The sequence below is a fragment of the Tenrec ecaudatus genome, chromosome 3 (genome assembly GCF_050624435.1).
Source record: "Tenrec ecaudatus isolate mTenEca1 chromosome 3, mTenEca1.hap1, whole genome shotgun sequence".
Taxonomy (NCBI): Eukaryota; Metazoa; Chordata; class Mammalia; order Afrosoricida; family Tenrecidae; genus Tenrec; species Tenrec ecaudatus.
In genome coordinates, this window is record NC_134532.1 from 71,925,723 (window position 1) to 71,950,054 (window position 24,332).

General features: G+C 42.9%; 1 protein-coding gene and 1 pseudogene across 1 annotated transcript in view; both read left to right on the plus strand.

The window, feature by feature from the left end:
- FREM3 (FRAS1 related extracellular matrix 3) overlaps nucleotides 1–24,332 on the plus strand; it is a 95,218-nt gene that overhangs the window by 63,464 nt on the left and 7,422 nt on the right. Inside the window, exons 4-6 of the mRNA XM_075544808.1 lie at nucleotides 5,474–5,704; nucleotides 7,991–8,116; nucleotides 15,452–15,703. Coding sequence (XP_075400923.1) covers nucleotides 5,474–5,704; nucleotides 7,991–8,116; nucleotides 15,452–15,703 — 609 coding nt within the window. The remainder of the gene's footprint in view (nucleotides 1–5,473; nucleotides 5,705–7,990; nucleotides 8,117–15,451; nucleotides 15,704–24,332) is intronic.
- Nucleotides 23,881–24,294, plus strand: LOC142443063 (large ribosomal subunit protein bL27m pseudogene; annotated as a pseudogene).

The window sequence follows — 24,332 nt, forward strand, 5'->3', positions numbered from 1 at the left end:
TTAGGTATTTAAGCATGTTGTGGATTGTTGTGTTTGGTTTGGCCATTTATTATGAACAATTGAGTCCATATGCATGATAGTGTTTAGTTCTATATTTCTTTAGATTCTGTAGAATTGTTCTAAACCTGTTATTGGGCTATAAACTCCTGAGCACATGTACAATTTCACATTTCTCTGTGTCCTACAAGGACATAGTACCGAATATGGTTCCTTGGGGTAAACAGATAAGTCATTCCCACATAATATATCTCATTATCATCATGAATAGTTACAAATAATAACTAATGGGTCATTACTTTTCGATAGCATCATGAGCTGGTAGAACTGTCAGAGATAATTTTGCACTGCTTTCCAGAGTCTGCTAGGGAAGCAGTTTTTGCAGCAATAGGCTCGGTCATAGGAACACCTGTGAGGATGGAGCAGGACGGTGCAGGGTTTCCTTCTGTTGTGCATAGGGTCGCTATGCCAGCTTGATGGCACCTAACAACAACCAAGAAAACAGAAAAGGCTGTGTGTCTTTCTCCTTTCAAATGAGCATTCTGAGTTCTCAAACCTCAAGATCCCACCCAGAGTCCCACAGATACACCAGAATGGTTGCAGAGAAGCCAGGAAGGAAGTGGACTGGGAAGAGAGCAAGCAAGCAAACAAAAGACAGGCTTATTGTCTGACTCCTCTCTAGACTTCAGCCCTCTCCATCTTTCCCCAGCACCAGGTCAGACTGGGCCCTTAGAAGAAGTCAGCCACAAGTGTCCTCAGCCTCAGTCTCCCACCACCCACCCACCCCACCCCCGCAGGTTACCTTATTAACACACCATGAAGTTTACTGTCAGAAACTTCCATTGAAATTATACTTCCTTTCTCTTGTGAGGTTCTGCCTCCATAGTTACCGTATATACTAGAGTATAAGCCAACCCGAATATCAACCGAGGCACCTATTTTTACAACAACAAAACTGCATTAAAAATGTGCTGAAAAACCTCAGCTTATACACAAATATATATAGTATTTATGTTGTGGCCTTCTTATTGGCACAAGATTTGGGTGATCTGTTGAGACCTATTTTCATATCCTGGCTCAGGAAAACTAATGTGCATTTGCCCATAACAATTTAAAGGTTTGTTGCCTAAACCTCTCAGGTTTCAACCGTGCTCAACCGCCCTAGTTGAATCAGCACCAATACCACACTATCTCATGCCTTGCTTTAGGCTCTCCATAGCACTTCATAGCATCCCCTGGCATACATCCTATGTCTGACAGTCTGTTATCTTCCCTGTAGATGTCCAGCTCCTTAGAGACAGGAATTAGATCTTAGTTCAGTTCCATTCCCTGAGAAGAGTATGGGGCAGATAGTAGCCACCCACTATTGGTTGTTGAGAGAAAAGCAGTCAGCCCTCCTGATACATCTAACACCATTGAAAACCATGTCAAAACCACAGATGTGACTCTCCAAAGCATCTTCCTTGTGTTTGAGAAACTCCTCCTACACACAATCCCATCTCAGAGAGAGTATCCAGTAGCCACAACAGGTAAAGGAACAACAAGTCAAAAATGGTGAAGTTTACATTCCTGCTCTGTTACTAACTCATTGAAAAAGAACTCTGTCTCCTTATCTATAAAGTATCTACTTCAAGATCTGCTTATAGATGTGTGTTAGTCAGGTAGACTAGAGAAACAAATCCAGTGACACTCATGAGTGGAAGAGAGAGCTTCATATCAAAGAGCAATTGTATATTGAGAAAATATCCCAGCCCAGTCCAGCTCAAGTCCATAAGTCCGATATTATCCCATATGTCTGATCGTTGGTCCATAAATTCCTCTTTAAACTCACAGAGCACATGCAACAATGCTGAATGCAGGAAGATCAAGGGCCAGGGGTGGATCCAATGTAGGTGGAAGCATTTCAGACCTGGTGCAGGTCTCTATGTAACTCCATCAGCTCCAGGCCTCGGGCTGCCATTCAGCTGGCTCCATGTAACTTGTCAACAGGAATCTCAAACAGAGAGAGTATGTGTCCCACCTCCAGGGAGGAAAGCAGACATTCACAGAATTCTCAGGAGAAGGCCAGGCCTGCACAGAGGCGCCATTGCCTATGACCTGATTGATAGACTAGACGCCACCACTTTGTTCAAATGGCCACAGAATTCAACATAATGATCGTTGTAAATCAACAATATGGCATATTCACTGACACACAACAGATGCTTACTCAATGTTGACTACAACTATTGTACCCTAACCCAGTGGCATTGAAGCAGTTCCGACTTATAGTGATCCTATTGACTAGAATAGAACTCATCCTTTGGGTTTCTGAGCTTATAAACCCTTGTGGGATCAAACAGCCTCATCTTCCTCCCACAATGGATGGTAGGTTTTTAAACAATGACCTTGCAGCCCAACACTACCCTATAGACCACCAGGGCTCCTTATTCTTATTCCATACAACTCATCAAAATGGAAATCACCAATGTCTCTTATTTATCTATCTGGTGGCAACTTTGCCTAATTCAACATTACGTCCTCAGCACCGAGAGCCAAGCTGATGCTCGACAAAGAGAAGTGAATAGACACACACCTGCTCTATTCGTGTGGTGGGGTCGCCTGGCTTCATTGAAGCAGTGACAGGAGATGTCACTCACTCTTCTTTAGCTTTTCCACTTCCAACAGGTGTGTCAGTCTGGGTACTTTAGAGAAACAAATCCACAGAAACTCATGTATAAGAGAGAGTTCTATATAAACGTTAAGAGCACATCAAGAAAACATCCCAACTCAGTGCTGCCCAAACCAAGTCCAACATTAGCCCGTATGTCTGACACCAATCCACAAAGTCCTCCTCCACCTCACAAAACACACGCAATGATGCCGACTGCAGGAGAAAAGTTGAATCAGTGAAAGTGTAAGCATCTCAGCGCTGGCAGGGGTCTCCACATGGCTGCTCCAGCACCCAGGGCTGCATCGGGATAGGTCCATGTGGCTTCTCCTCAAGGATGTCTTGCAGGAAGTGAGCCTTGCCAGCTGAAGCAGGGAACTGGCTAAGACAGCTGCACCCTGGTCCGACCATCACAGAGCAAGAGACCCAAGAACTAGCAAGGCGAAGCTCACTGAGCCATTTATCCCTCTGCCCTTCAATTAGCCCCACATGTGCTTATCAGCCAGGTTGGCACAATAAACTAACTAACTCAAGGTGGGAAAAAAGAGGGCGGGCAGGGGTGGTGGGGAAGCATGCCCTGACATCCAGTCAATTCTGACTCATCGTGGCGCTACAAGACAGAATGGAATTTAGAACTGCCCCCATAAGGCTTCCCAAGCTGTCAATGTTAAGGAAGAACACAGGGGTTAAGCATTGGGTTGCTGACTGCAATGTTCAGCAGCTCCTCTGATGGACCAAGACCAGGCTGTCTGCTCCGATAAAGGTCTAGAGTCCTGGCAGCCTAAAGGAGCGGCCGACTCTGTCCTGGGGGTCTCCATGTGTTGAAATCAGTTCAACAGCAGTGAAGCTTGCTTTCATCTGGTGAATCTTTACAGAAGCAGACTGCCACAGCTTGTCCCTCAGAGCAACTGGTGAGTTCAACAGTATGTCGATGCCACCAGGAATCCTTCACCTGTGGCTAGACAAGTTCTCCCCTAAAGTTCAGACAGTGGATTAGCAAGTAGGGTCAATACAGACTCTCTTTGACAGTTTAGAAAAGTCAACATCAATCATCCTACCTTGGAAATTGTTTTCTTATATTGCAATCAGAATTGATTCGATGGCAGTAAGTTTGGTTATTACAACTTTGGTTATTGTTTACAATGCATAAGATTCTCTGAAAAGCAGTGGGCACTAAAAAGCTGTTGATCTCATTTTATGTGAAGTTTTTCACAGCAGCCGGTGTCAGGTCATAATGTTTGACTCCACCCACTTGAACAACTCAGAGCCTAAAGCTTATCATGAGACCCCCAACATGGGGATTCTTGCTTCATCGGGCCTTCATTGGGAAGTGCAATCGAAACCACACAGTACTACAGTGCTGCTTGAACTTTGTGAGGTGATGGAGGGGTGCAACCTATCTAACTGGGATAGCACCTTTCACCATTATAGCTCAGATTAGGTATTTTCTCAGTCTGCTTTGCTGTTGTTTAGGCCCTTCAGCAAGTCATTAAGGTTTATTTCCTAACAGATCACAAATCTACCCCCACTCTTGCCCACTTTTTATTTCCACTGACACTGCCTTAATTAGCTGGAAAATTGCTAGTAATTTCTTCACAATAAAAAAATCCTGGAACATTCAAAAAAAAAAAAAACCACCATGAGTGAGAATCTGAGTCATTCCCCTAAAGACTTCAAATACGGGAATGATCAAATATAGAATACTCACTCCTAAAAAACATATCAAAAATTTACTGAATCCTACCACCTGCCAAATGCTGTCCCAGTTACCACAAATTCATCAGGAAAGAAAATAGTCAAAAATTCTTTGTCTCCACATACGCTCCATCCCAGTCTCATCTTCTTTAAACTGGTTTTTCTGGTTCCTGAAACAGTTTCTTACTTGTTGAGATAGTTAAAGTTTATTGTGCCAACCTGGCCGATACACACATGTGGGGTTAATTGAAGGTCGGAGGGCTAAATGACTCCATGAGCCTCGCCTTTCTAGTTCTCGGCTCTCTTGCTTTCTGATGGTGGGACCAGGGTGCAACTGCCTTAGCCAGTTCCCTGCTTCACTGGCAAGGTTCATTTCCTGCAAGATATCTCTGAGGAGAAGCCACATAGACCCACCCCAGTGCAGCCCTGGGTCCTGGAGCAAACATGTGGAGACCCCTGCCAGCCCTGAGATGCTTACACGCTCACTGACTCGGCTTTCCTCCTGCAGTCGGTGTTATAGTGTGTTTTGTGAGTTGGAGGAGGACTTTGTGGATTGGTGTCAGACATATGGGCTAATGTTGGACTTGTGGGTTTGGGCAGCACTGGGTTGGGATGTTTTCTTGATGTGTACTTACCCTTTATATAAAACTCTCTCTTATACATATGAGTTTCTGTGGATTTGTTTCTCTAAAGCACCCAGACTTACACATTTGTCTTTTAACCTCAAGTACCTGGCAGAGTTTTCACATCAGAGTCCTTTAAAAAATATTTATTAGTGAACAAATTTAGGACTATTTTCTACTTTCTCTCTTCTCTGTCATGCCTCCTTCCATATTTGATAACATAATCAGCAGATCCATGACTATTCTCTCTCTTTTCTCACTCTCGGCCTTGTCCTTCCTCCTAGCCAGTCTCACTTCGGTGGGTTTCTGCTTATTTGGATCCTCATAGCCAACAAGGCTAGCTTCCAAGTACAATCTGGGAGCACTGCAAGAAGCAAGCTCTCTGTCCTCCACCCTTCAACCACAGTGGAAACCACTGGAAAGGACGTCAGAGTCTCTGAGAAGGAATGGGCGCAGAGGGACTTCAGCCCCTTTGCTTAATGTCTATAGCTTCCTTGTTTTCATTCAGGCATCGGAACCAGAGATGAGACTGCAAGCAAAGATCAAGATTTTAAAGCAAAAGCCCAGCAGCTAGTTCAATTCCGTCCTGGACAGACTACAGCTCTATGGAGGGTGAGAATTATACCTGACCAGAAATATGAGGCTTCAGAGACCTTCCAGATCATTCTGTGGGACCCGATCATGGCTGCACTGGAGGTTCCGGAAACAGCAACCGTTGAGATTGTTGATCCTGGAGACGGTATGTGGTACCTAGTGATATGCTTACACAGATCCCTTGCATTTCAGCCACTCTCAAGCTCTGTAAATTGTGGATAGGGTCATATCTCTTTAGGAATTAATGGTAACTATGGTATTATTTCAGGGCTCCAATTTCCCCCTCCCCCACTTATTCTTGAGCTTTAGAAGGGATATAGGTGATTGAAATAGAGGAGATCCTTATCCGTGTTTCTTTAACCTGTATTTATTTCCCACTACAAGTGCTCTGCACACCTTTCACACAGAGCAGTGTGTTAGGTCAGGTTGTCTAGAGAAACAAATCCAGTGATGTGTAAGAAGGAGCTTTGTATAAAGAAGAAATTGTTTATCAAGAAGGCATCTCAGCCCTGTCCAATTTCAGTCCCATGCAGTCCTAAGTCCCTCTTCAGATTCACGCAGCCTCATGTTGATGGTGCAGAATGGGGAACCGGGAAACAGGGAGACCACAGGCTGGTGGGTGCAGACTCGTAAGGATCCAAAGTTGGTGGAAACATGGCAGCGTGCCTGCAGCTCTCAGCTCAGCAGCAGAGTCCCAGCAATTCGAAAGGTGAAATCACAGAGAGCACTCACCAGAGTCCCTCACACACAAAACCACAGCCCCAAGGAGGGGTCATCAAGTTACCACTTGATTGACAGGTTTGCCTCCACCCTTAGCCACGAGTATCTGGTTGACATGAAGCATGCAACTTCCACAAGCAGCTTCACACTCAGGTAACTAGTCTCATTTCAGGCTCACTCCAAGCCCACCAGCTTCTCAGTCTTTTCGTGTCTTGCAGCCAGCCACCCCTCCAAATCTAGTCCCAGTGTTCTTGGAACAGAATTTTTAAAAGAGAGCTCTGTAGCTCTGCACTTTAGAAGAAGCAGAACCTCTGCCCCCACCACCAAACGAATAAGGTATGAGAGCAGACTTATTGATAACAAAACTGAGGCACCTGTCTTAATTAGCACGCAAGGGATTGTAAGGTAAGGAGGAGATGAACTCAAAATGGTCCCAAGCCATTAGACTTCTTGGCCACGCTCCTAGACCTCAGGGAGGACACTTTGAGCAGAGTATGGGAAAGTACATGGGAGTTTGATGAATAGGGCAAATAGCAACAGGCTTTCCAGAATGGGAGAAGAGAGGAGGTGATTAAATAACTCGATCCTGTTGGATAACTTTTTTCACCTGACATTTAAGACCTTTTTTTGCTTTTAGCTTTTTCCGTGATGGCTAATATTTGGATTGAGTTATGTGAGACTATCATACATATGTCAAAATAATAGGGGACAAAATGGAGGGGGGAAATTATCTGTGGTCTATTTCCCTTCATTGGAAATCACGGTTTTCCTAAAGGTATTTGGAGAAGATGTAGAAGTCAAAGACTATTCAGTTCTGCTCAAATGTTTTAAAATATCACTAATCAAATGTATCTCTTCCTGAACTGTCTTCTGACAATGGCTATTGAAACTTCTTTAGGCAGGAAAGTAAGGAAGAATGAACATTAATCATAATAGCTAGATAATTATTGTCAAATTGTGGGTTATCATTTTACATTTTCAAGCTCCCAAAGCAGAACTTATGGCCACCTATAACATTTTTCCTTCCTGCTTGCTTTGCCAAGAGCAAGAATCATGTGCGTGTATATAAATATAGATACACATTATCGCAGGGAGGAAATTGAATATGAACCATATAGTTACTTCACTTCTTCACTAGACCCTATGAAATTTATATTTTTAAACAAATAGATATATTCTCAGTTATACAATGAGTGCTTACTGAAAAGTTTTACTGCAAGAGTTTCCTGTCCATCTTAACATGAGATTATTTTCAACCTGTCAAAAGAGGTCTCCTGAATCTGTTTCGCTGGTGGCATAATGGTTACGGATTGACCTATGGCCAACAAGGTTGGTAGTTCAAAACCACCACCCACTCTCTGCAGCAGAAAGATGAGACTTTCCATTCCCATAAATAGTTGCAATCTTGGAAAGTTGCGGGGGCAGTTCTCCCCTGTGCTGAGGGGTGGCTGTGAGTCAGTATTGACCTAGTGTCAGTGGGTTTGTTTTGTGTTGGTAAACCTAATCTCAGTTTTTACATTTTGTTTTGGTAAACCTAATTTCAGTTTTTACATTTCCTATTAATACACAATAATAACTAGTTCTCATCCTCACTATGATTAAATATGATAAAATAGATATAGAAATTAGACTATATACAATGCTGCTCAGATACATGAAAATACCAGTCAAAATGGAATCTTGCTGAAAAGACTTCTGTTATCTGTTCTAGAACCAACAGTTTACATCCCAGAGGCAGAATACAAAATAGAGGAGGATGTTGGGGAGTTTTTGATTCCTGTGAGGCGTTCCGGAGATGCAAGCCAGGAGCTAATGGTCATTTGCTCAACAAATCAAGGTATGAGGAATTGGGCGGTCCTGCTCTCCAGGAATGAAATGATTGGTGGAAAACAATGGCTGTGGTGGCTGCAGCAACGATGGACAAGGGCTGTTCACTGTGGAGACCTAAACCCTGCCTCTCATCTCCCTTGCAGCCTTGTGCAGGTGCCCCACCTCCCAACTGCTGGTTTCCTCAGCCTGCGATACAATTTTACTCAAAACTGAGATTAAAAAAAAAAAATCTGTCTAGACCACCTCACAACGTTTTACATGAGTCTAAGGAGACATTTTAAATGACATTTTAAGTTTATATGAACTGGTGCTGCAATAAATAAGAGATTCTTATTTCTAACCATTAGCTTTGGCTCTAGGCAACATTGTAAAATCTCACCCCTCCCCACCTCACAACTCCAAAGCCCACAATCATGAGCCGATGGGTCCTCACACCCCCACAGTAAGCTCCCGTTCTGACTCATCTTCCCATTCTGTACCGTCCAAAATGAACTCTCCCTTCTCTCACATCCCCAAGATCATAGGCAAAAGCCTATGCAATAAACAGCCCAGAGAGCCATCTCTAATGTCCTCTGGCTCCCCTATTATGACATGGCAAAGGTCAGACTTATCTCTACCCTCCACTTTTCTTGGCCGTATTCTGTTACCAGTTCTTCTCAAAGCACTTTACTTCTTTGTTGGGTTCATAATTTGTTGCAATGGCCACATAATATTTGCAGACAATATTTATAATTAAGTAAGCCTATTAAGGAAGGTAAAAGGTTACGACCAGTCAGGCTCAGGAAACAGTAAGGACACAGTCATGGGTCCACAGCAACACCTCTCCTCAGTCAACAGCCTCTCAGCCTCCATGGGCCAGGATGTCAGCCCACTGCTCTGACTCACAGTCTCATCACTTCAGGTCGCTCCTCTGTTCTGTCTCATGGTCTCCTTGCCTCAGGCTCTGGTCTTGGCCCTGTGGGTTTCCGAGACTGCATGTAATTCTTTAGCAGGAATAGAGAATGTGAAACATTGTCCTTCTCCCTCAGAGCATCTGGTGGGTTTGAACTGCTGACCTTGTGGTTAGCAGTCCAACTCAAAACTGTGCTACCAAGGGTCCCGTGCCAAATGCTCTCAAAGAACAAAGCAGAAAGAAAAACACTGCCACCAAATCTATTGAAAATTATGGTGACACTATACGATAGGATAGGACTGTCCCTGTGGGTTTCTGAGGCTGGAAAATTTTACAGTAGAAAATTTCAATTTTATCCCAAGAAGTGACTGGTGGTTTTGAACTGCTGACCGTGCATCAGCAACCCAATGCATACCTGTCTATACCAAACGCTCTACAAGGGGCAAACCAATGCTGCTGGTGGTTTGAATCCCCGCAGAGACTAGGTGGGGAAAGTCCTAGAGGTTTGCACCCATAAAGGGTACAGCTAAGAAAATCCTCTGAGCAGTTCTAGTTTGTTGTCTGGGGTCACTGTCAGTCGAAATCAACTTGACAACAGCCAACAACAACAGTAAAATGTTTTGCACTCAAAGACATTTTGTGTAAACACTTGCAAATTAGAGTTATTGTTAGTGCCCTTGAATAGGTCTCCACTCATGGAGACACTGTGTAGGCACATAACAGAACAAAACATTGCTCCAGCCTGAACTGTATTCACAATCTTTGCTATGCTTAAGCCCATTGTTTTAGCCATGCTGTCAACCCAAGGGACCCCTGATGGCATAGTGGTTATACATTGGACTGTGATCCACAAGGTCAGGAGTTCAAAACCACCAACCCTTCTAGAGGAGAACGGTGGAGCTTTCTACTCCTGTAAAAATATATATATATAGTCTCAGAAAGGGGCAGATCTGCCCTGTCCTATAGGGTTGACTATGAGTGGACATCGACTTGATGGCAGTGAATGAGTCAACCCAACTTATAAAAGGCATCTCATTTTCATTGACCCTCTTTCTACTTATTCAAGCTTAATGTCCATTTTTAGCAACTGATAGATCCTGATGAAATGTTCAAAGAAAGCAAAACCAAGCCTGACTACCCTCACTTTTAAGAAGTAATCCAGCTGTACATCCTAGAAAGTGTTCATTTTTCTGGTGATCCATGGTGTATTCCATATTCTTTAGCAACACTACAATTTGAATGTGTTCCTTTTTCCATCTCCCTTCTTCCTTGACCAGTTCTTAAATGAAATCTGGCAACTGAAAAAGGAAATGTTGGGTTTTTCAGTCATCAAATTGATCTTTTTGATGTTTAATACCTTAAAGAGGTTCCCTTGCCACAGATTTTCCCAATGTAATAAGTCCTTTGATTTCTTGACCGCGGTTCCCATAGACAATGATTATTGATCTGAGTAGAAAGAAATCATTGGCCGCTTCCTTCATCAGTTTTCATGATTTTGTTTATGAGAGCAGATGTGAGGATTTTGGTATACTTCAGACTCAGCATAGGAAGCCTTTCAATTCATCTTCACTGTTGGAAGCAAAGTTGTGCCTTCTGCAACGGATGGTTATTAATGAGTGTTCCTTCTACCCTGACACTGCCTTTTGGTTTTGGTTTTTTGTATTGCTGGCCCCGTTTCTTCTCTAAGCCAATGTCATCTATCCTTTTCTTCCCAGAAGTTACTGTCTTTGTCAGGACATTGCTGTGATTGAAAGAAGCCGCCAAAGAAGAGCAAACCACAGAACCTAAAGCCAAATGGGCAGGAATTATCTTGCGGTTTTCAGTCAGCCTCAAGTCAAATATATTGAGGTTTTCAAATTATTAACTTTTCCGAGATGAAAGGGCCGGTGTAGTAAACCACAAACCATGGACCCAGTCCCACTTCTCAGAATGGACAGTCTCTCTGGAGAAGGTAGAAAGTAGTCATCTAAGATGGCTCCAAGAACGTCTAGGAGAAAAACTTTCTCCTTTCTTTCCTTCTTAAAACTCCTTCACTGTGTTTAGTTCTTTCTTTATAGGTGTAACTAGAAGTTACGCCTGGCACCTCGATCATTTTTACTCTTTCAGAAGTATGCTCTTTAGCTGTCTTTTCTCTGTAGGTCTGCTGAGGCTAAATTCTCTAGTATTTGTTTAACAAACTGTCTTTATTTCAACCCTCATTCTTGAAATGCTAGGTTGGTATAAGCAGTACTTTTCTCCCTGTATTATCCCGTCTTCTGGTTTCCGTTGTTGTGGTTAAGAAGCTGTGTGAAAGCCGATCTTTATCGAGTATCTTTTCTATGCTTTTAAGATCTTCTCACATGTGACCTCATTCTGTGACATATGATCCGGAAAGACCATTCACTGGAGAAAGATATCAGGCTTCAAAAAGAAGAACATACGAAGATGCTCAGTGAGAGGGATTGGCACAGGGGTTGCCACGAACAATTATGAGGACGGCACAAGCCTGGCCACGGAAGGAATGCCATTAGACATAAGGTCACTATGATCTAGAAACAAATTAATAGCGCTAAACAACTGTCATTCCAACCAGTGGACCGGTCCGCTAAAAGAAAAAACACAGAAAATGAGACAAGCCTAATTAGCATGCGTCTCATGATAAATATTTTTTTATTATATCATTAGGGAAAATGCATTGGAAAAGAGAATCCATGAAGATAATATTAGATATTTAATATGTGGGTTCAGTGTAGATCTTCTTTTGATATTTCCCTGAAGCAGTTTTGAGACACATATTTCGTGGAGTTGAGGGGTTTTGTTCCAGTACCTACCATAACAACAGTGTGTATCCCTCACAATAAGGAAAATGAAAAGTGTATTTCCCAAAGGCTATCCCTTTTCAAATGTCTAGACCTTAAATAAATAATAACAAAGAAATCATTTCTGGTTTTCTTATGTTCTAAAAACCTTTTTTTTTTTAATCTGCTCAGATGGTTGTAAAATGGTACGACCTTTTGTCTTCGTTTTTGTTGTGTCCTGGAACACAAGCAATCTCCCTGAACAACAAGAACAATATTTCATCTCATCCTGTGGGTCTGTCTTGATTGCTACCTAGGTACTTCCTCGTTTAGTTGAGAATGCTTGCCTCTGACATTTAGTGCTATAGCTAGGGATTGTCTCTGACATGTCAAAAGCCAGCCTCTCAATGTGAGCTCAGAGAACTCAGTCATGAATAGGATTCTGCAGTGTCTGCAATGTCTTCTTTGTCACAGAATAAGGTCAAATGATTCCACCCAAAATTATTTACTATGGCTCTTCAAGCCATAGTCTGGAATACTACCAGTGTTATATGCCTCAGCTGTGAGTCATTGTTAACAGTTCACTGTGATTGTAAGAACTTTGAACTCAAATGAAGGTGTTGTCCATCCAACTGGATTGTAAATGAGTCGTCTCCGAAGTAGGAAGGAGTGATCTCACTACCATTCATAAAGAAGACCAAGGAGTGGAGCATCCTCTTTGGACCTTGTAGTGAAATGAAATTTCTTAAGAGTCTACTACCCATGACCCCTTTTATCCTGCATTGTAAGTTCTAACCTCTACGCCTGTGGTAGAAGTCCCATTTTGGAGGGGGTTCTCTGTTACATTAGTGGACAGGATTAAGGTAGGAGGTATTCGAAGTCTTCACCTTGCTACAGAGTGGGACTCAAGTCACCACCTGTGCTAGTCTGGGTACTTTAGAGAAACAAATCCACAGAAACTTATGTATAAGAGAGGGTTTTATATAAAAGTTAAGTGCATATCATATCAAGAAAACATCCCAACCCTGTGCTGCCCAAGCCCACAAGTCCAACATTAACCCATATATCCAACACCAGTCCACAAAGTCCTCCTCCATCTCACAAAAGAGACACAATGATGCCGATTGCAGGAGGAAAGCCGAGTTAGTGAACGTGTAAGCATCTCAGCGCTGGCAGGGGTCTCCACACGGGTGCTCCAGCACCCAGGGCTGCATCAGGGTAGGTCCATGTGACTTCTTAGGGATGTCTTGCAGGAAGTGAGCTTTGCCAGCTGGAGCAGGGAACTGACTAAGGCAGCTGCACCCTGGTCCGACCATCACAAAGCAAGAGACCCAAGAATTTGAAAGGTGAGGCTCACCGAGCCATTTATCCCTCCACCCTTCAATTAACCCCACATGTGTTTATCAGCCAGGTTGGCACAATAAACTAAGTCACCACCATTTGTTTCTTGGGGGTATGGTCTGCTGAAAGACAAAGCCACACCTCTATCGAAGCCATTCTTTTATGTATAAGAGATCTGTCTGGGAAGCAGACAGAGAGAATCCTGGGACCATTAAGGAAGAAGCACCATCAGCAAGGCACACTGGAGATCCCCTCCTAAAGTGGTGGAGGCTGAGGCCAGAGACACCAGAGGCCATGAGACCGAGAAAATGAGCCACATGGAGACAAAGCAGAGGGCCCCTGCACCAGAGACCATGAGTCAGTGGAGTGACAGGCAGAAGACAAGGGACCATGTAAAGAAGAGGCGAAGAACCGGAGAGTGAGACTTGGCTGCTGGCTGAGGAGGGGCACTGCTGTAGAGCAATGACTATATCCCTACTGTTTACTGACCCTGACTTGTAGTAATCTGTTAATTTCCTAATAAACCCCCATAATTGTCCATAGTCATTGCAATAGATATTTAAACCTAGCAGGGAAGTTGAGCATCAGGTGAGGACTGCTTGGTGTAGGAATCAGTAAAGAAGGATGGAGGGTGGAGGCCTGTCTGAACACGACTCAGCAGTAAAAAATAAAGTCCTGATAGCTACAGCAACACTGGTGAATCATTGTGCTAAATGAAGGAAGACAGACCCTGAAGATTGTATACTGTATGATTCCACTCAAAATTGTGAGGATATGCACAGGACTGGATGCTGTTTCGTTCTGTTGAACATGGGATCCCTGGGAGTCCACAGCAGCTCGTCAGCACCTAGCTTACACCATGACTCCCATGAAAATCTGAAATTTTCAAGAAGACATACCAATAGTGGCAAAAAGCAGTGTTTGGGGCCATAGAAGAAAAGGGGGCATAGATTTTAAGAAAATACAAGTCAATTATTGGTGAGGTATTAAAATGTTCTATAATTATAAAACAAAACCAAACTCATTGCAATCAAATCAATGCTGATTCATAGTGACCCTATAGACAGGGTAGAACTGCCTCTGTGAGTTTCTGAGACTGTGACTCTTTAGGAGAGTAGAAAGTCTCACCTTTCTCTTGCAGAGTGGCTGGTGGTTTTGATCTGCTCACCTTGAAGTTATCAGTCCAATGTGGAACCACTATGCCACTAGAGCTCCTCTGCTTGTAGATACATAAACTATGTATTTACCAAAACTTGTTAAATTGTGCATTTTAAGTTGATGAATCCTCATGTATGTAAATTAATTCAATAAATATTAAAGTACATGGGACCTAAACTGGAATCTTTGAAACCTACTTCCCTAGTAAAGTAACAAGTAATTTCTATTTGTGTCTCTACTATAGTGTAACGAAGGAAACTTTTGTCAGAAGGGGGCTGGTGTCAGGTTAGATGGAAGCCACTCCTGGTGGCACTAGATTGTAATAGCCAGGTTGCTAGCCACAAGGTCAAAGCCCCAGCTACTCCCCAGGAGAATGAGGAGGCTACCTGCTCCCATCTGGATTTACAGCCTCGGAAATCCTGTCTGTGGAATCCAATGAATCAGAAGTGACTCGACGGCAATAAGCTTGGTTTTTATTCACAGCTGTACCACTGTGGATCCTGCTGAGAAGCGGGGTGGGGAGGGGGGAAGGGGGGGCTGTACCATTATCATGTTGGAGTTTCTTTAGTCCCAGTGTCTCGGCATTCCCACGTGTAACACTTAGAATCAGCCCTGGAATCATTTGACCCTTTTCCTCATTTGCCCCTTCCCTTGACTAATGATTCAACACTGTCGTTGCTAGTTGCCAGGCAATCGGTCCCCAATTTGTTGAGACTCGGCACAATGGTATTAGACTATTATTACCCATAGGGTTTTCAGTGACTGATTGTTTTCAGAAGTAGCTCACCAGGCCTTTCTCCTTAGTCTATCTTAGTCTATAAATTCCACTGAAGTCTGTTCAGCATCTTGGTGAGCACACAACCCTCTACTAGCTGATGGGTGGTGACTCCACTTGCTGGTATATTGGCCAGGAATTGAGTCCAGGTCTCCCAACGTCTACTACTGAGCTATCACTGTTGCATCTTATACATCTTGACCATGTAAAAATACCAGAATCTCTTTTGAAAGCCTTCTAATTACAATGTTGATATCGGTGCCTAAGGTGCAGAGAGAGAACCTTATCATTTAGATAGTAATAGTCTACAAATAGTTTAAAAAACCAGCAGGGAACAGGTTTCCTCTATGAGATTTCAATTCTTTCTCATCTTCACTGTGGTTTCTTATATCGATGTAGGTTCTGCCACAGGCACAATCCCTTCCACGGTCTTGCTTTCCCCTGACTACGTCTCCCATCCAGAGGACCACACCAGCGTCCTCCACTTTGGAAAGCAGGAGATTGAGAAGAGCTGCCGGGTGGTAATCATTGATGACGCCCTCTACGAAGAAGAGGAATCCTTTCACGTCTCCCTGAGCCTGCCAGTGGGAGGGCAGCTTGGAGCCGAATTCCCCACCACCAAGGTGATCATCCTGGCGGATCGTGAGGATGGTGAGTCCTCGTCCTACTTCCAAACTCTTGGCAATCATTGCCTTGTCATTTCCCCCAGCAGTCGAAAGGCAAGCCCATCTTAGTCTTTTAAATGAATGATTGCCATTCCTCTTCCTCCAAAGACTTTTCAAGCAAAAGCACATCATTAACAATTAGAATAGATGAAGAAATATTGCATATGTGTATATGACTTTATTAGCCCAAACAAGAAAATAGCTCAAAGATGTGCGTCTGAAGGCTGAGGTTGGGGAGCAGTCAGGGGTGAAGGTTAAAGAACATGGTACATGTGCTACTGAGCTGCATTTGTGAACACACTAGTGAAGTGTCAAGTATTTGCACACACATGCACACATTTAAGGGGAAAGATTGATGAGGAAGCCAGGAAGAAGACCTACTTAGCCAGACTGTTTCACAGATACATCATCTTCACAGCAAAAAGTACCAGATGGAATTCAGTACTTATTAGACCCGTGCCTGTGGAGCCGATGCTGACTGCTTCTAAGCTTTAACGTAGCGGATTGCCACAGCTTTCTCCCACAGAGGAGCTGTGACTACAAATTCAATGACAAACCCTGTCTTTGGTAAGAAGTAAGCACTAAAAATAAGTATAGATCCTGAGATCTATGATTTATCCGTAGTGTATTTTTCCCATTGAAAGTTCTGAATTAGAATTAAAATATTCATTTTTTAAAATAACATCTATTTCCAGAATGTGACTCTCTGGGAATTTCAAATGGGTCTTCTACACCCTCTGTTAGGCCACAAAGATGCCCAGGGGTGCTTTCTAGGCATGTTTCCCATAGTTACCTGGAAAAGTCTTTGCTGGAGAAAAAGAAATGTTATTCCCACAGTCTTATGTAGAACTTATCTTTTGTTTCCCAAGAGAAGACGAGAATCTGAGGAAATGACATAATCGGGTTGACCTATTGAGATTTCTGAGGGGCCACCACATGGTCAGATCCACTTGATAAGTATGAACGGCAAATTCAGGAAAGGGGCAGTCGGAATGCAAAGAAGGGCAACATTGGCATGAAGGCAGCGCTGAAAGGTTAAGTGTTCTTGCTTTCTTCTCATCTCGGGGCTATGGTTAAGATGAGGATTAGGACCCGCTACACATCCACAGATGTGCTACCGGTACAACGCTAGATACTTAGACCAAAGGACAGAATCGAAAATGCAAAACTAACTGCATCCACCTTCAGGCAACTGCTTTTTGACAAAGGGCATTTCAAAGGCATTTCATCGGAAAGGGATACCCCTCTTCAACTGGAAAATTGAATCGCCATATGCAAAAGAATGAAACAGGACCCATACCTCAACCCATGAACAAGAAATGCACGCAGGATGGATTAGAGACCTAACTGTAAACCCAGAGCACTAAGAATCGTCATGAGAAAGTGGGACAAGTGTCAAAGACCTATTGCAGGGCATACACAGACGGCCAGGTGTGATACAGGAAGCACACACAATGGAAAATAAAATCTACGACTGGCTTAGTAGAAATAAAATACTTATGCACATCAAACAACTTCATCCAAAGAATGAAACCAGGACCCTGGGGGGAAATATCTTTAGCAACAACACAATGGACAAGGTACTAATTACTAAAATGTATGCCATTCTGTGACACTGCAGTGGGAAAAAAAACAATAGTCCAATTAAATGCAGGCAAAGGACATGAACAAACAGTTCACCAGAAATGACACTCCAATGGCTAACAAACATGAAAAAATGCTCACGATCACCATCCATCCAGAGATAGCACTCCAAACAATGATGAGACCTAACCTTACACCCACAACATAGAACAATTTTCTAAAACCCAGAAAAGAATAAATGCCGGAGAGGTTTTGGACAGATTAGAACTCTTTATACACTGCTGGTAGACTTGTCAGCACGTAGAACCATTGTGGACAGGGAGGTGGCGCTACTTAAAACAACTGGGAATAGAGATACCACACGAGCCAGCAATACATCTGCTGGGCGTATACCCCAAAGAAATAAGAAACAACATGAACAGACATATGCTCTCTAGTGTTCGTTGTCATGCAGTTCACAATAGGAAGCAGCTGTAAACAGTCCAGATAACCATCCGTAGAGGACTAAAGAAACTGCTACGCACCCAATAGAACACTGTGCGCCCCAAAATGAAACCAAGATGAGGGTCCGAGCATTTCTGTCGAGTTGTTTCCCCAAATGCTAATCCCATATGTGTGAGAGTAGCACTGTTCTAAAGTTTGGGGAGAATAGTTCTTCCAAAGTGCCTCTGGGTGGCCTCAAACATGCAACCTTTCGCTGAGCAGCAGAGCACATTCGTCGCTTGTACAACCCAGCGACTCATCTCGGACTTGTTGGGTGCGATGGAGCCCACTCCCGTTCATAGAGACCTCACATGACGGCAGAGAACCACGCCCGGGACTTGTCTTGGCTGAGATCGTTACAGAAGCAGATCACAGCCTTCCCCAGCAGAGCCACTAGAAGCGTCGGAACCGCTCACCTGCGGTTAGCCACAGAGTGCTTAGCCTTTGTGTCACCTGCACATCCCCCGGAAACCCACCTGGTTAAATTGTTCCAGCTTTGACACTGGTCTTCACATTCCAAATCATTCCGTTGCGTCTGTAAATCAGGATGGCCACTGAGATGCAAATGGCAATAACTGAAGTCAAAGAATGAAAGTCAAAACTACTGACATGAATTTTATTAACAGCACAGCGTTACGTCAACAGCAAAGTTAATGAGATGAACAAACTAGGACTAACCTGTAAGAGTAAGTCTATGCATAAAAATACCCCAAAAATAGATGGAAGTTCTGGCATCCTTTTCTTTTTTCTTTTTCTATTTTTTTTAACAAATCATTTTATCGGGGGCTCAAACAACTCTTATCACAATCCATACATGCATCTATTGTGGCAAGCACATTTGTACGTGGGTTGCAATCATCATTCTCAAAACATTTTCTTTCTACTTGAGCCCTTGATATCAGCTCCTCATTCTTTTCCCCTCCCTCCCTGATGAATCCTTAATAATTTTTAAATATTATGTTTTCATGTCTTGCACTGTCTGATGTCTCCCTTTACCCCCTTATCTGTTGTCCATCTCCCTGGGAGGGGCTTATAGATAGGTCATTGTGATCGGTTCTCCCTTTCTCCCCACATCTTCCCCTTACCCTCCTGGTATGGCTACTCTCAAGATTGGTCCCAAGGAGTTGATCTATCATATAGTCCCTGTGTTTACAACTCTTATCTGTACCCATGTACATGCTCTGGTCTAGCCAGATTTGTAAGGTAGAATTTGGGTCATGATATTGGGGGGATGGAAGCATTAAAGAACCAGAGGGAAGCTGTATATTTCATTGGTGCTATACTGCACCCTGACTGGCCCATCTCCCAACAATGACCCTTCTGTAGGGGATGTCTAATTGCTTAAAGATTGTCTTTGGGCCTCCACGCCGCACCCGCTCCTGCCCCCCTCTCATTCACATTATGATTTTTTGCTCTGGGTCTTTCACTGGCATCCTTTTCTTTTTTTTGGCATCCTTAAAGAGACATTTTTTTTAACAATTTATTGGGGCTCATACAATTCTTTTCACAGTTCATACATATACATACATCAATTGTATAAAGCACATCTGTACAGTCTTTGCCCTAATCATTTTTTTCTCTTTTCTTCTTTTACATTTTATTAGGGACTCATACAACTCTTACCACAATCCATACATATACATACATCAATTGTATAAAGCACATCCATACATTCCCTGCCCCAATCATTCTCAAGGCATTTGCTCTCCACTTAAGCCCCTTGCATCAGGTCCTCTTTTTTTCCCCCCTCCCTCCCCATTCCCCCCTCCCTCATATGCCCTTGGTAATTTATACATCGTTATTTTGTCATATCTTGCCCTATCCGGAGTCTCCCTTCCCCCCTTCTCTGCTGTCCCTCTCCCAGGGAAGAGGTCACATGTGGATCCTTTTAATCAGTTCCCCCTTTCCAACCCACTCACCCTCCACTTAAAGAGACATTTTTAAGTTGGTTATCCTATGCCCTTCTATGTGCCTCACAGAATATTTACTTTAACGCTTCAGCAATTTTAAATCTTCTGTGCTCGAGTTAGAGAAATTGGGGACATAGCCAATGCCAGATATTTTAAAAGAAAGAACAACAGGAAAGAAAGCAGGAAAAGAAACACAAAATCCAGCTCGTGACCAATTGTCAACTTCCAATGTTGTTTGGGATGGTTTTGGTGGGTTCTTTAAATAATTCCTCAAGAAATATTTATAATGGCCTATACTGTATTTAGTTTAGAAGTATATTGTCATAGAAGGTCTGTGTTAGACTGGGTTGTCTAGAGAAGCAAAATCAGTGACACTCATAAGTGTGTAAGAAAGAACTTTATACTAAGAAGTAATTTTATATAAAAAAGGTGTTGGTCAGCCCCGGAGTCCCAGCACGTAGAAAGAGAGGGGAAGGATCCCCAGAGTCTCCATAGTAAAAAGGCAACAACTCCCAAGAGGCATCATCAGGCTGTTACCTGATTGACAGGTTGTACTCCATCCCTAAGTGTAAGTTGGTATAAGCTCTACCTGCCACACAGTCTTCTGCCCTCTGTCATATCCAAGTTCATCTCTATGGAAGCAATTCACCAAGCCTTCCCTCCATAGTGCCATAGGTGGGTTTCAAACCACTAACCTTTAGGTTAATTGTCAAATGTAAACCATTTGTGTTGCTCAGGAACCCTTAGCAGGCTCTAAAAACCTAAAATGCTGGCAACATTTCATAAAGTTGAACAATTTTAAGAGTACTGCATTTTCACCCATACCAGGTTATTAGTACCTTCAAATTGGATCCAACTCCTAATGACCCGATATATAACAGAACGAAGCACTGCACGATCTTTGCCCTCCTCACAATTGTTTTTAAGTTTGAGTTCATCAGTGTAGCCAGTGTCAACTGACCTTCCTCTTTTTTTCTGTCCCTCTACTTGACCAAGTGTGAAATCCTTCTCCAGAGATTGGTCTCTCCTAACAACATATCCAAAGTACCTGAGATGGATCTCTCCATCCTTGCCTCTAAGGGGAATTCTAGCTGTACTTATTCGAAGTAAGATCCGTTTGTTCTTTTGGTAGTCCATGATACTTTCAATTCTCTTCACCAGCATCATAGTTCAAATGCATTGATTCTTCTTCAGTCTCCTAATTCAATATCCAACTTTCACCGGCATAGGCAAATGAAAATACCGTGTCTTTGGTCACACACAACTTGGCTCTCAAAGTAAAATTCTTGCTTTTCAACACCCAAGGAAAGGTGTCGTTTAATGTCTTGACTGCTGCTTCCAGGACATTGATTGTAGAGCCAAGGAATAAGAAATCCTGATAATTTCTATCTTTTCTCCATTTATCAGGATGCTGTTTACTGGTCCAGTTGTGAGGATTTGGGTTTTCTTGACATTGAGTTGTGATCGATACTGAAGGCTGCAGTCCTTGATCTTCATCAGCAAATGCTTCAAGTCCTCCCTGCTTTCAGCCTTCATCCAACCTTGATGCCACTTTCTTCTTCTTATAAAGCAGATTCTCTGATGATTTGCTCTGCATACAGATTGAATAAGTAGGGTGAGAGGATGCATCCCTGATCCGTTCCTTTCCTGATTTTAAAGCCATGCAGTATGGCCTTTTTACTGTATCCACAGCTGCCTCTGATTCATATAATTTCAGCATGAGCAATGTACTGTTCTGAGATTTCCATTCTTCTAAGACTAACCATAGTTTGTTATGGTCCACACCGTTGAATGCCTTAGCACAGTCAATGAAACACTGGTAAATATCTTTCTGGTTTTCTGTGCTTTCAGCCAAGATCCATCTGATATCAGCAATATCCCTTGTTCCACATCCTTTTCTGAATCCATCCTTAATCTCTAGCAGCTTCCTGTCCATGCACTGCTACAACCATTGTAGGATGATCTTCAGCAAAAGTTTGCTGGCATGTGATATCAATGACATTGCTGTATAATCTGAGCATTCTTTTTAAAAATCATTTTATTGGGAGCTTGTACAACTCTTATCACAATCCATATATACATTTATTGTGTCAAGCGCATTTGTACATTTGTTGCCATCACCATTCTCAAAACATTTTCTTTCTACTTGAGCCCTTGGTATCAACTCATCCCCTGTCCCTTCCCCCTCCCTCACAAACCCCTTTATAATTTTTTTCATGTCTTACACTGTCTGACATCTCCCTTCACCCACTTTCGGTTGTCTATTCCCCTAGGAGGGGGTTATATGTAGATCAGTGTGATCGACACCCCATTTCTCCCCTGATCTCTCCCTTACCCTCCTGGTATGGCTACTCTCATTATTGGTTCTGAGGGGTTTATATTTTCTGGATTCCCTGTGTTTCCAGTTCTTATCTATAACCCTGTACATGCTCTGTTCTGGCTGTATTTGTAAGGTAGAATTGGGCTCATGATAGTGGGGTGGGAAGAAGCATTAAGCATTTCATCATTACTACACTGCACCTTGACTGGCTCATCTCCTCCCCATGACCCTTCTGTAAGGGGATGTACAGTTGCCCATAGATGGGCTTTGTGTCTCCACTCTGCACTCCCCTTCATTCACAATGATATGATTTTTTGTTCTTTGATGCCTGCTACCTGATCCTATCGACACCTCGTGATCACACAGGCTGGTGTGCTTCTTCCATGTGGGCTTTATTGCTTCTCAGCAATGTGGCCGCTTGTTTATCTTCAAGCCTTTAAGACCAAAGATGCTATATTTTTTGATAGCCAGGCACCATCAGCTTTCTCCACCACATTTGCTTATGCACCTACTTTGTCTTCGGCGATCGTGTAGGGAAAGTGAGCATCATAGAATGCCAATTTAATATAACAAAGTGTTCTTGCATTGAGGGAGTACTTGAGAAGAGGCTCAATGTCCATCTGCTACCTTAATACTAAGTCTACAAATATATGCACATAGATCTATTTCCCCATCATATATAAATATATTTGCATTTGTATGTGCCTGTATTTATACCTCTATAAATGCCCTTTGCCTCCTACTTCCTTCCTCTATTTCCTTTTACTTCTTGTCCCACTATCATGCTCAGCCTTCATTTCGGTTTCAGCAATTCCTCTCGGTTACGTTGCCCTGAGCATTCTTTTGTAATGTGTACAAATATGGATCTCTTCCTGTCAGTTGACCAAGTATCTGTCTTCCAAATTTCCTGACATAGATGAGGAAGTACTTCCAGTGCTTCATCAGCTGGTTGAAACAGTTCAGTTGATATTTCATCAATTCCTGAAACCTTGTTCTGTCTAATTAGAGCCTCATTAATGCTTTCAGTGTAGTGTGAACTTCTTCCTTCAGCACCGTTGGTTTTTGCTCATATGCTACTTCTTGAAATGATTGCTCAACTAATTCTTTTTAATACAATGACTTTGTGTTTTCGTTCCATCTTCTTTTAGTGCTCCCTGAATCACTCAATATTTTGGCCATAGTATCTTTCAAGATTGGAGCTTGAGGAGTGCGTTTCTTCTTCGGTTCTTTCAGTTTAAGATATGCTGAGCATGTTCTTCCTAACTCTTTTATAACTCTGGGTCTTTGTATATTTCATTATAATGTTTTGCTTTGTCTTCTTGAGCTGCCCTTTAATATTTTCTGTTCAGCTATTAATTTGAGTCTATCTTCTTCAAAGGAAAATGTTTTTCAGTAGAAACAGGTAAAATAAATAAATACAATGAGGTGAGAAATGAAGATTGTAGAGACCAGGGTAGCCCTCCCTTTCTTGGGACCCCCTCTGGAGACAGCATTTCTGGCACATCACTGAACAGGATACCACCTCACCACCCCCAAGATTTCTGTCAGTCTTTGGGAATAGTAAAAACCATGAGAAAAAGCATGTCCCCATAATTGAGAGAGAAAGCTTTTCTCAAGGAGTTGTTATTGTTAGCTGTTTTCAAGCCAGCTTATATTCATGGCGACCTGAGTTATGCTCGAATGACTCTGTGCCATCTCCATTTTAATGAGCACTTTGAGTTCATGTAGTTGCTGTCGCATCATGCCTTCCAACCTGGAGGTTTCATCTCACAGCACTGTCTCAGGCTATAGTCTGCTCGGATCCATAAAGTTTCCAAGATCCCTTTAAAAGCTTAAAAAAGCAGAGCTGTCAGGTGTCGAGCAAACATGGCGTTGGTGGTGCTGGCACTGAGGGCAAGGATGGACAGCCTGTTGAGCTCCCTCCAAGCACCCACATTTGCTGTCAGGTACACATCCAAGAAGACAGGTGGCAGCTCCAAAAACCTTGGTGGAAAGTCACCTGGCAAGCACTTTGGCATCAAGAAAATGGAAGGGCACTGTGTTCATGCTGGCAACATCCTAGGGATTCAACACAAGTTCTGTTGGCACCCAGGAGCCCATGTGGGCCTGTATGCCCTAGAAGATGGGATAGTCCACTAAACGGATGTCTATGTGCCCCAACAAAGCAGAAGTCATGGATCTGGTCACCAGGCTGCCCAAGAGTGATGTGCTCTATAAGACTTTTGTCCATTGCTTCCTACCAAGTCTGAGGGCACCTTCAAGCTGGTACCTATGTTCTGAGCTCCTGGTTGAGGCTGCTGGACTGAGACTGGATCCCA